The sequence below is a fragment of the Tenrec ecaudatus genome, chromosome 3 (genome assembly GCF_050624435.1).
Source record: "Tenrec ecaudatus isolate mTenEca1 chromosome 3, mTenEca1.hap1, whole genome shotgun sequence".
Classification (NCBI taxonomy): Eukaryota; Metazoa; Chordata; class Mammalia; order Afrosoricida; family Tenrecidae; genus Tenrec; species Tenrec ecaudatus.
This window is the reverse complement of record NC_134532.1, coordinates 100,322,407-100,335,197: the sequence shown is the minus strand read 5'-3', so window position 1 is coordinate 100,335,197 and position 12,791 is coordinate 100,322,407. Positions and strand designations below refer to the sequence as shown.

Sequence of the window (12,791 nt, the reverse complement as noted above, 5' to 3'; positions counted from 1 at the left end):
CTCTGCTGTCCATTCAAAGACACTGCAGGGCTGTGAATGTTTGTTTACTCACATCTAACCAATCAGAGCCATCCTATGACGTGGATGGCTCCAATTCACAGAAGCACCGCAGTGATTCACCTACGCCGGCAGCTGAACTGGTAAGGATGTGTCTGTGGCTGCGCTCCATTTCTCCCCTCTGGTCTCTGTGCTAATTCACATCCTGCTTTTCCCACCTTAGGCGTATACTGGAGTCAATCAGTTTTTCTGGTTTCCCAGGTAATAATTAGGTACCTCGGCTTATACTCAGGTTGGCTTATATTCGAGTATATATGGTATATTACATTACATATTAGCAATAAAGTATTTTGTCATACTAAAATAACTGTACTAGACTTCCTTAAATGAGCCCTAGTGGTAAACTGACTAAGCAGTTAGTTACAAAAAGGTGAGGCGCTGGAACCCACCTGGTCGGTCCGTGGGAGCTCCAGGGGGCCTGACTACCTGCTCGAAGAAGGATCTCAGCTTAGGAAACCCTTGGGGGCCCTTCTACTCTCCTCTATAGAGTTGCCTCGAGTCAGAATGGGCTCTACAGCACAAAACAAAGGCTTCTCTAATTACCTAAACATGGATTGTTAAGTAAACAGGAGTAAATATTATTTTCAGTTATTAGCACTCACTAAAATAACCTTGGAAAATATGCTCTCAGCTTTCACTATTAAAGCAATAACATCTCTTAAAAATAGGAAGCATTTTTTAAAAGTACCTGAATTTTGCCTGCTTTTAACGCAGCAAACATGCACTGAGCTGTATTGAAGGCATGCCTCCAATTGTGATAGGCAACGTTCTTCCGATAATTCTTCTTGACACTCAAAATCCAACTGCAAAGAACCTGTCGGAAATGAAAGCATAAGAACCGCTGCCGGCACAGATCGCGCTCAGTAGGTTTCAGGCACAGAGTGAAGTGTTCGCACTTAATCCTTCTATTTTTGTGCTTTTTTGCAGATGAGGAAAATAGCTGGAGAGGCAAAGCCCTTCCCGGAAGCCATGCTGACAGCAAGGGGTGGGGCCACAACTCAAACTGGGATGGGAAACCCAAGGCATCTCTAAAACAGTTATTTTTAGCATGGGCAGGACACAGGCTAGCTTTAAAAACGACATTATGTCCATGTGTCATCAATTAACCCAAACAGAACACCCCACTGCCATTGCGTTTATTCTCACTCAGAGACCCTATCCATATAGTGTTTCGGAGGCTTTAAACCTTTACAAGAACCGAGAGCCTCCTCTTTCTTTCATGGAGAGGCCTGTAAGTTTTGAACAGCTGACCTTGCTGTTAGCAGTGCAACATCTACCACACAGTGCCACTAGGGTGTCTCTTACTTAGAGAGACCCTCCAAACAGAGTCGCACATGTTGTTTTTGTTGATGCTAGGTGCCATCGAGTCAGCTCCAATCACTTGACCCTATGCACAATGTAAAGAAAGACCGCAGGGTCCTGTGCCATCCTCACAATTGTTCCTACGCGTGAGCCCACTGACGCAGCCACTGTGTCAGTCCATCCCATGGAGGGCCTTGCTCTTTTCTGCTGCCCCTCTACTTTACCAAGCATGATGTCCTTCTCCAGGGCCTTGTCTCTCCTCACAAAACACGGCCGGTATATAAGATGAAGTTTTGTTATTGCCTCTAAGGAGCACGCTGGCCTTACTTCTCCCAACACAGATCAGTTTGTCCTTTAGCTTTCCATGGTACTTTTAATATTCTTCTCCAGCACGATTCACGCATGTACCACATGTAAATTCAACTTTAGGGACCTTGCTCCCATTTTGACCTTAAGGCAGTATTTAGTGTAAGGCTTTGGATTGGGTTGGGTTGGGGGTAGCTAGGACTATGACACATAATCCAGGACAGACTGCAGTTGCAGGTCCCAGCATAATCATTAGATCTTTGTCACTCTTAAACCATGTTTACATATTCAGGCAGAGTTATTACTGAGTAATCAAGAAGTATTCAATAACAAGAGTGAAACAAATTCCTGGGTCATATATATGAAACTGTATATTTTAAAAGATAAAATAAAAAGAATAGAATGTTCGCAGCCTCATGGGTTGGGAATATTTTATCAAATTCCCAGGCTGGGCCCCAAACATGGTTATTGGGCTTGTGTTAGCTTCAGATTAGAATGGTTTACTACACTTTTGGGGTCTGTAAAGAGAAATGTGTGCTCCTCTCTGCATCTGTCACTGAGGACACTTCAAACACAAGGAGGAATGGGCAAAGTACCAGAGAGGCATTCCTGACAACATGGTATGATTGGCTGCAAAAGTAGGCCCGTTTCCAATTCTGTCACCAGAATGTTCTAAACCTGGGAAGTCACGGTGAGATCGGTGACGTGCTCAGTGGATATGGGGCCATTCCCAACCCAATGCCCAATACTCATTAGTCAAAAGCTATCCTATGTATTGTATATTTCTATGTTAAGCAGACTATTTAAACATCTAAACTTAAATAGTCATATAGCTGCATTTTCAATTTCTACCATATCTCCAAGGTAAGGGGGTGGTGGGGTATGACCATTACTCCCCATGGACAGATTAGGACACTGAGTTGGTGTTTATGAAAATTGAGCTAATCACTAAGAGAACAAATTCCAGTATGACAAAAAAAAAAAACCATGGTCTTTCTACTCTACCATGCTTTCTCAAAGTCTTCCTTTGTAAAATGCAGACAATATGTTAAAAGAATCTTTCCCGCATGTTTTTGTAATGATTTAATGAGATAATATCCCTAAACCAACACATTCTTAACAGGAGAGAAGTACCGTTAGAATAGAGCCAATAGATAGTTGTTTCATGTTTTCACCCAAGAAAGAATAGTATAACCTTTGGATAAATTCAAGAAAATATTAGATTCAGGGGTCCCAATAAGACTACAATGATGTCACTACATTGACCTTAGTTTTCATGGTAACAGTGACGACTCTGAGAGCAGGGAAAACCCATCACTGACAGGTACACCCTATGCAGGGCTGGGTCCATAGTGTAAGGTCATCCATTTTCATTGGAAGAACTAATGACTTGCTGAAAAGTAAAGACCTTCAGCCACTCCAATTTCCTGGAAAGAAATTTGTATAAGGAGTAGATATTGAACTGATCAGAGAAATTCACTTCAAAGCAAGATTATGGAATCTTGTTGTGGGCTCTGCATGTTGGATTGCTAACTTCAACGTCAGTAGTGTGAAATCACCAATGGCTCCGGAGGTCTTTCTACTCCAGTGAAGAGTCTTGGAAACCCACTAAGAGAACAATTCTAGATGAACTACATAAAGACTTAAAAAAATAACTCTTCCGATCTAGTCCTTCTACTAATGCATTTGAATTATGGTGCTGACAAAGAATTCTGAGAGCACCATGAATTGCCGAGAGGACAAACAAATCTGTCTAGGAGCAGGTACAGCCAGAGTGCTCCTTAGAAGCAAGAATGGTTGAGACTTTGTCTCACATACTTTGGACATGTTCTGAGAGACCAATCCCTGGGAAAGTAGAGAGACACAGAGAAAAAAGGTCTTTGACTAGACAGATTGACAGTGGCTGCAGCAATGGGCTCAACACAACAATAGTTGTGAGAATGGCATAGAACCAGGCAGTGTTTCATTCTGGTGTGCGTAGTAGGATTACTATGAGTCAGAATCGACTCAGCCCCCTAACAACAATCTAGCCCTTAATCTGATATGATATACTTACATCTCACTCACTGACCTATAGGCACCCTACAGCATAGCAGAACTGTCCCTGTGGGCTTCCAAGACCATAATCCTTTACAGTAGAGAAGACTTCTTGTTCTACCACAGAGTGGCTGAGGCTGCCCACTACTGACTTCGAGGTGAGCAGCCCACGATCCCACCAGGGCTCCCACATCCTTACAGAGCTACTATAAAACAGTGAGCTTCCCTTGTACCGTCCAAACGATACTCAAAGTTACTGCTGCTTGTGCTGCTGCTTTCTGAGAATAAGGTAACCAATGGGGCTAAAATCATCTTTACCGCATGGGCTTCACTATGTTGTTCCAATCCGAAGTCTGCCACCACATCCAGCCCCCGTACTTTCTCAGTTCCAAGGCCTACACTGAACATTGCTGTCGGTATCTCATCTTAAAGTCCCTCAGTCACTTGTCATTGTTTTCCTTTGAGTGATTCACAAGGTTCGCTGGGCTGCATCTTACTCTTTCCCACTTTCGCTCTTAGCCCTCTCTCAGCCTTAGCCAGTGCCCCACATCCTTCTCTCCCCACCTTTCCGGCCTCTGTGTCTTTGCAAGTCTGCCCTCCTTGGAGTCCTCCTCCTCTAGTCTCCGACCGGGCGCCTGAAACATGACAGGGGTCCTCCGAACAGCCGGTTGTTTTGGTTTAAGAACAGGGAATTCAGGTCCAGTGGTGGCATAGGCCTTAGTGCTGCTACAACCGAGATGCTATAAATCTCCTCTCCTGACTCAGGAGACCAGCAGTCCAAATTCAGGGTACTGGCTCTAGGGAAAGCACCTGTCTCTTTGCGGCAACCCTTGAATACAGTTCCTCATGTTGTGGTGACCCCTATCCCAACCATAAAATTTTTGTTGCTACTTCTTAACTGTAATTTAGCTACTGTTGTGAATCGAGCGACCCCCGTGAAATGGTCTTTCAACCCCAAAGGGTTAAAAACTGCTGCTTTAGCTTGTTCCCCCTTTCCTTGGGGATCTCTGAGATATCCATCTTGGCATCGATCTCTTTTATATCTCAAAATAGACCCCAAAAAAAGACACACACACACACACACAAAGACATAGATACAAGATACAGTCTATGCTAACCATCCCTGATTAACATAACAAAGACAACACATCCCCACATGGGATTAAAACCAGAGAATTTAGGATTTGATATATTTGGGGTGGGGATGTGGTGGGGCATAATTCGATCCATAACAGCATGTTGCTCACTGAAGCTTAAACATTTCTGTTTCCTATTTCTATTAGGAACGAATCATTTCTTACACATGCACGCAAGCGCACTTTGCTCCAAAGCTCCTACCTCATGTTTCATCTGGAAGTTCTGCACAAGGTTGAGGTCGGTGAACATCCGGATTGTACACAGGGCCGTTTCCAGATCAGACAGCTCAAAGTCACTGAAGCTGAAGTCAGTGATCCTCAGTCTCTGAGCAGACGGAACCACAGCAGCCTGAGGGCAGGGGTGAAGAAGAGAATGAAATACAGCCATCAGTGAAAGCACCGGTGGTGATTCACAGAGCTCCCTGATGTTGCGACAAGGAAATTGAATATCTGTTTAGTTTCTATTTTTAATCCTGTACAGTAGGAATCCTTTCATATAGGAGCTACTCAGATTTTAATTTTTAAAACCGAACCACATGTGGTCGAGGCAGTAAGTGGGAACCACCTCCACAGCACATCACAGCAACAGCTGTGTTGGTCTCAGGCAGGCCAGGAGGAGGAGGAGGAGGAGGAGGAGGAGGAGGAGGAGGAGGAGGAGGAGGAGGAGGAGGGTGCGCGCTTCCTGAGATCACTGCCTGAAATGCCAGGAAACTCCTGATGGAGTGTGAGTCCGTCCCTGGTCGTATTTATTCAATGTAACCATTCAGCCATTATATCTGGGCCTGTCTCAGAGCTATAAGCTGGGAATAAAGTGTATCGGACAACGATAAAGTTCTAAGCGTTTTGAATTTAATTCTCAGAACAACCTTGGAAATGCTCGTTCCACTTTCCAGGTATGGAAATTTTAAGCACCAAGAAGACAATTTTCCTGCCTGTGTGTGGGGTACAGAATGACCTCACCTAAAAGCCCTTCAACTCCCAATTGTGTAAGTATCAGCTCCTATACATGGTATTTCACTTTTACCTAGACTTGGGGCAGTGGGAGGGGGGGCAAGGTTGAGTCTAGGGACTGGTAAAAGGTCTAGAAGTCAGAGGGTTCAGATGGAGTCTCCTGATCATGAGTGCAGCCTTTGGACACAGAGGCCCTGCGAGGGGAACCTTCGAGGCCTGGTAATCCTGCAACAGCAATGGAGGCAGCCACCCGGACAGTACCAGAACAGAGAGAGACAACTGACATGCCCACAGGACAGCCTTAGACTGTAAAGGCTGACCACCAGCGAGGCACACGCTCTAACACTCTGAGACCTGGGGTATGCCCTAAGCCAGGGCTGCCCAATGAGCCGGGGCCACCAGGGAGCTGGCTGCCTGGGCATTTCTAGGAGCCAGCTGAAAGTAACAACCTATTGGCTGACAGCAAATCCCACCACATTACATTCTAGAGAACGTTTCCTGATGAAACTGAAGAATGAATGGAGAATTCTGTTGTTCAGTGCCAGTTCCGACACACAACGGCCTTACACACAACAGAATACAACAGTGCCGTTCTGTTGACCTGCTGTTGCAGGCACCGTGTCCATCCAGCTCCTTGATGGTCTTCTTCTTCGCTGACCTGCTTTAGCTGGCTTTCTGGAAGGCTAAACAGGTTCTCTTTGAGACTTACATGTGTTCTCTTGAGAGGTTGAGAACCCGTGCTGGGCCTCATGCTAAACCTATCTTTTGTGTATACCCTTATCTGTTAAATTAATCTTGCTATTGTAGGATTGGTGGTTCTGGGAGGCCTCTGTGAACACTGCAATGAATTATGAAACCCAACAGAGAAAGAGTGCCCCAGAGGTGAACAGCTGGTATGAGAAGTGGTTGAGAAGTCGGAGAACCAAAGTCTTCACGCGGATTCTGACCCTGAGTCAGGATTTCACCATGGCAGTGTGGGAAACAGAAGAATTTTTCCCAAGTTGTCTCCCCCAAATATAGGCCAAACTTAGCTGCTTGGGAATGACTATATACTTGGAGGTAATCAGAAGTAGGTCAGGGGTTATTCTCCCTAAGAGCTATCAGCCATCTAGAGCAAGCAGACACCACTGTTTATCCCACAAGTAGGGCCCACTCCCTTCTGATAAGGATAGTAGTTGTCTGTTTCCTTGTAGGAGACCCCAGAGAGGTCAGGCCCGCCCAAGGGTGGCCAAGGTTAGGCCCCCATCATGAATCTAGGGTCTGCCTTTCTTGTCACATGTATGTCTCTAGTTCCTCCCCTTCCTATCATGAGCACAGCCTTAGCTCATCCCCTTCCTGTTACGCCTATGCCCATTGTACATACCCTTCCTGTAATGTGTATGCCTATGGTACTGCACCTTCCTGTCATGTGCAGTTACCTGCAATCACACCCCCCTAAGTAGATATAACCATTGGTGAGCAATAAACGGGTCCTCCAACCTCCTGCCAGGTATTCGAGCATCCTGCCAGGTCCCTGCCCCACCCAGCATTGGCCCACGTGGTGTGCGGACCTGGCTGGTAAGATCATGCCATCCAGGAGGTGAGCATACTACCATGAATTGTGTCTGACTCCAGTATTTGACTATCTCTTCTATCTCTCATGCTCTCGATGACTTTATAATAATATTTATATATCTCAACCATACAATGGTGCTTATCAAACCCGTTGTCAGTGGTGGGGGCTAGCACCCCCACCTCCTACCACATGGCAGCACAGCTTACTAAGGACTGGAGAGGATTCCAGCCCAGGGCTCTCAGAGTGGCTACAACCACTATCCTGGAGTCAACAAGGGAACCTTGTCTCCCATGATACTTGGTCCACCTTGATATTAAGAATTAGCTGGAATGCCTACTAAAAATGCTCACTTGGAAATTCTGATTCAGTATGTTAGAAAGCATGGCTTTATTATTATGATTAATTTTCAGAAAAAGGGACACCTTTGCTTTTGAATCATTTTTCGAGGTCTTTAGAAGCAGATTTGCCCAGTGCAACTCTTTTATCTGACTTCTTGACTGTTTCCATGAGCATTGACTACAGATCCAAGTAAAATGAAATTCTCCACAAATTTAATCTTTTCTCCGCTCCTCATGACATTGCTTATTGGTCCAGTTGTGAGGATTTTTCTATGTCTGAAGATGTAAGCCACACAGAAGGCAGTTTTGATTTTCACTAGTAAGTGCTTCAAGCCTTCCTGGTTTTCAGCAAGCACAGTTGTGTCATCTGCATATTGCAGGGTGTTGATGAGCCATCCATGTGTTAATGTAAATCTTTATTAAATGAACAGAAGGACAGACGAGCCATTTGTCTAGCTCATCTGGAGTCAATGAGCTCTGTGCAGAGCATTAAAAAGTCCATGGAAACACAGAATAAGCAAGTAACGGAAGTTTCCCATGAATGTTTTGAAATGTTCCCTTGGGCTGCTAACTGCAAGGTCAGCAGTTTGAAACCCCCAGTTGCTGCACAGCACAAAGGGGAGCCTCTCTACTCCAGTAAAGAGCGAGTCTCAGAAACTCAGGGAGACAGTTCTACCCTGCCCTTTATGGTTGCTGTGAGTTACAATCGACTCAATGGCAGCGAGTTTGAGGTTTTTGGGGGTGAGTTTTTTGGGTTTAAGGTCCCAGGGTTTCCTAGGAGGTAGGGCGCACTAACCAGAGCTGGAATACTGGATTGACAAACTGCTTGGTACAGTATTTTAAAAAAAATGTCAAGAAATTTGTTTTGTTGTTGTTAGTGACCATTAAGACAGCTCCAACTCACGGTGACCTAATGCGTAACAGAACCAAACACTGCCTGGTCCGAAACCATCTTCGAAGCATTGATGGGCTGGCTTTGGGGGTGGGGGTTGGTCTACTGCTCCGGCTATTACTGAATCCATTTCCCCACATACTTCCTTCCTTCCCAGTGACCATCCACCCACCAAATACGATGCCCTTTTCTATCATCTGGGCGTTTTTCCTGGTGACACGCCCAACGGAAGGGAGCCAAAGGCTCATCTTCTCAAGTCTAAGGAGCGGTCCAATTGTATTTATAACACTGACTTCTGCGTTCACAGCGTATCATACCTTGTTGGGAGCGAGCAGAGTTGGAACACACCTATTACTCTGTTTTCATCGTCCAGCTTTGGCAGGGACATGGGCAACTGGAAAGACTAAGGCTTGGGGGCACATGCACTTGAGCTGTCCGTGTGATGTCTCTGTTATACTCTGAGAAGGTGAGAGAATTTAACTCTAAAATTTAGGATTTCCAGGTTCCCTGAAAAAGTCCAGGCTCCATGAGCTGCATGATTCTCAAGAAGCAGCAACTGGTGTGGTGTGGGACCCCAGCCCCTTCAGACTGAACAGAGCTCTTAGGCTTCTCATCAGTGTTGCCTGCTGGGCCCTGGTGGGCACCAGGATTGTAGTACCCCCTCCCTTTGTCCCCCTCCCTCTGACCACTCGCCCTCAGCCTTCTGTTTCTATTTTCAACTACCTGAGGAGACCCTGACAAAAACGGGCTTCAAGTTGGTGGGGGGCAAGAAGAATGAGTTCCGTGATTAAGCTGCTTCTCCTACTTTAATGCTTGTTACCTGACCCACTCCAAAGCCCTAGCTTTCCTATGAGCATGTGGGCTATTTCAGCACTCTGCTTTGCATCGTCTACTGTGAAGCAAAAAGGTTAAAACACTAAATGTATACAGAGCACCCCAGAGCTTCTCTCACAGATCTGAGGGCCCTGGCCCAGTCACTTTCTCATCAGGGCCACCACAGTTCCACAGCATATTGGGTTATTACAAGAAATCTTTTCCTAAGCCAAAAGTCTCAAGAAAATATGCTTTCTGGTAAGTTAGTTTTACAGACTAATGAGGGGGTGGAAAGAGAAGAAGAGACAAGGGTTTACATGTTGGGATACATGGCTTTGCTGTTGTTTACTTCAGCCGTCAGCATCCACACATGTGGCTGTGGGGCTCAGAAGAGCTGAGGTGGGAAGAAGGCACCTTCCAGAGCAGAGCAGAGCAGGCAGCAGCTGCTGTCGTTGCAGGCCCGGCACTGAGGAGGGGAGCAGATGGTCTTTTCCTTGAGGCATCATCATTCTTACATCAGGAAGTCTGCTTTCCTTCACTAAGGAGATTCTACAAGGTACAAGATAAGGACCAGCCAGCACAGCTTGATCACCTCTCCGTTCTCCACCTGAATTCCCGTATCCTCTACTTTGAGAGACCATCAGCAGTCTCTGGGCTCCAAAGGTCTGTACTTGCCCTTCAGTGGCATAAAGCTCACCCCTCCACTGAAATATGATGAAATTCATCCACTTTCCCTGGAAGATGTTTTAAGGCTCTTGTGCTAAAACAAGAGCAACACCAAGCTTAATGCTGCCAAGTGGACAGTGACTATCCCCCCCAGGGGGCAGGGCGGGGCCAGTTTCCCAGGCTGCCATACTCATGGAAACAGACCGCTGCATCTTTCCCCCCAGGAACAGCTGGTGGACTTCAGCTGGTAACTTTAAGCCCTGCACCACCAGAGTCTCCTGGCACTAAGAAAGCCCACTCACTTCCATTCAGTGGAGGCTGACTCATAGACCCTGGCCTACACACAGAGTAGAACTGGCGTCCTAATGTTTCCGAGACTGTAAATCTTTATGGGAGCCAACAGCCTCAACTTTCTCCAAAGACGGGATGGTGGGTTTTGAGCTAGCAACTTTTCAGTTGGTCAGCAGTCAAACGCTTAACCAAATGCGCCAGTAGGGCTCCCTTCTCACACTCAATCAAGCAAGGCTAAATAAAGACCTATGCACCATTTCAAACTATCCTACACATTCTGCTTAAAGATGTAAACTTGAAGATGTACTAGGGAATGGCCCCTGCTCTAAAATCAGGGTCGCCCTGTATTTCTTATTGCTTCTAGCCTTGCTGCGCTGACCCCAGCAGGAACATGTCAACAGCACCCCAGTGGTGAGTGGGGTAGTAACTCAGAACTGCTGGGATTTATTACGTACAAGTCATGAGAAAGTCAGAAGTCATTTTAAGCAATTGCTATCCTCTTTGTTGGTCACATGGGAATATATCTTTCTGGGTATCGGAGTCTCAGAAGGCTCGGGAAAAGATGAATTTATATAAAACATCATTACCTCATTAGCCTTACCATTTCATAAAGCAAAATATTTTGCATAAAGTATGTGGTATTTCTGAGCCCGCTATATGTAGAGAGTTCTGGATTGCCATCCTTTTTAAGTAAGAGCTTGATTTGTTAGAAATCTGCAAAGGGAGACAGCTTATGTTTTCTTGAACAAGCTCCTAGTGACAATTTTGAGATCTACCCCAGGTCTGCTATTCACCAGGTACAAGCAATTCATTAGGCATGTCTGAGGGTAAATTTTGAGGGGTCCTATAACTTAATACACTATGGATTTGACTAAGAGAAATAACTCATTTGAAAGATTCTGGGAAAAAGAAAGAACCATAAAATACTGTGTACGGCACAGTCTCCAGTCTGGCAAGGTATGACTGACTGCAGGTATATGTTCCTGGTCCTAGCCCTGTAGAACGCATCATATTACAAATGCAAGGCTTGGCAAAAGGAGCCCTGGCAGTGGAGCAGGTAGTGGTTAGCTGCTAACCGAAGACTGTGCTTTTAACCTTACAGGGTTGCTCTTCGGGAGGAAGATGTGGTAGCCTGGTCCCATAAAGACGCACGGCGCCGAAAGGCCGCAGGGCCGTTCTGTTCGGTGTTCAGGGTTGCTGTGAGCAGGAATCAACTGCACAACAGTGGTTTTGTGGTGCTAATGGTTTGTGATAACAAGAGCTACTTTGCAAGACACTTCAAAGCATTATTATTACTACTACTGATTGCGCTTATGTTAGAGGTGTTTTTTTAATCCATCCAAGATAAATAATGGACTAACTGATGTTAGATAGGAACTACACAGACCTGTTCTGACTGCAGTACAAAACAGACTTAAAGACAGATTCAGGAATGGAAATCCTTCATAAGCCACTGACTGCCTGTATGTAACGTTTGCACAACGTCCAAACCATACAGCACGCAAGAAGAGTGACTTTGCCTCCTCGTGTATTATGGAAGATGCCTTCTTCTCTTATAGCCCAATTATGTTTTATTTACTTTGTTTTTTAATTTCTTCTTTCATCTGCAGAGAGTTCTCTGCCTGTCCTGTCATTCATGTTTTGATTCTGTCTTTCAAGAACACTAGAAGCTCCTGATAGAATGCCATGACTTAAACGCTTTCAGCGTCTTAGCACCATGGTGATGAGGATGGTGGTGACCCAAGAAACTCATCACCTGACAGAGCAGAGTGCAACAGTACAGCAACACAGGACAGCCACAGACGAGTGCTGCTGGCTCACTCAAGGGCCATGCTATGGGCACGGCAGTCCACGACACGGCAAGCCCGGTGCCAGTGGGCAGATGCTGACTCACAGCATGTCACACGATGGACCGGTCAGAGCACTTTCTGAGGCCGGGCATTCTTACGGGAGGGGAAAGCCTCGCATCGTTCTCCCAGGAGCGGCTGGTGGAGTTGAAGTGCTAACCTCACACAGTGAGCAGGCCAACATGTAAAAACCGCCATGCCACCAGGGCTGACTCTGAAAGGACAAAACAGAACTGTCCTGTGGTGTCGAAGGTGGTGATGTTTACAGAAGCAGACCAGCCACATCCTTCTCCCGCGACCCAATGATCGAGTATAAAACCATAGTTAGCTACTTTTAAAAAACTTACTTTGGGCCAAATAGAATCTTTCCTGAGCTTCAGAAGATGGCAAACAGACCTTCCTGAAAAGGCAAAGTCGCTCTTTTTGCTCACTCAGTGGAGAAATGAAATGTTCCAGGAGACCATATTTTCATAAAGGATATGGCCTCCAGAAGCCTATAAAGAATGTGCTTGTGGAAAATAATAGACGTGGGTGAGGTACATACAATGATCCTCTTAAAGTTATTGGACGTTCTTGGTGACTGCCTCATGAAAGTAATTT

The 12,791-nt window shown here is 45.6% G+C and overlaps 1 protein-coding gene across 1 annotated transcript in view; it reads right to left on the bottom strand.

The window, feature by feature from the left end:
* Positions 1–12,791, bottom strand: part of PDE5A (phosphodiesterase 5A) — a 130,846-nt gene that overhangs the window by 40,088 nt on the left and 77,967 nt on the right. Inside the window, exons 11-12 of the mRNA XM_075543866.1 lie at positions 5,041–5,187; positions 746–871 (exon numbers count right to left, since the gene is read on the bottom strand). Coding sequence (XP_075399981.1) covers positions 746–871; positions 5,041–5,187 — 273 coding nt within the window. The remainder of the gene's footprint in view (positions 1–745; positions 872–5,040; positions 5,188–12,791) is intronic.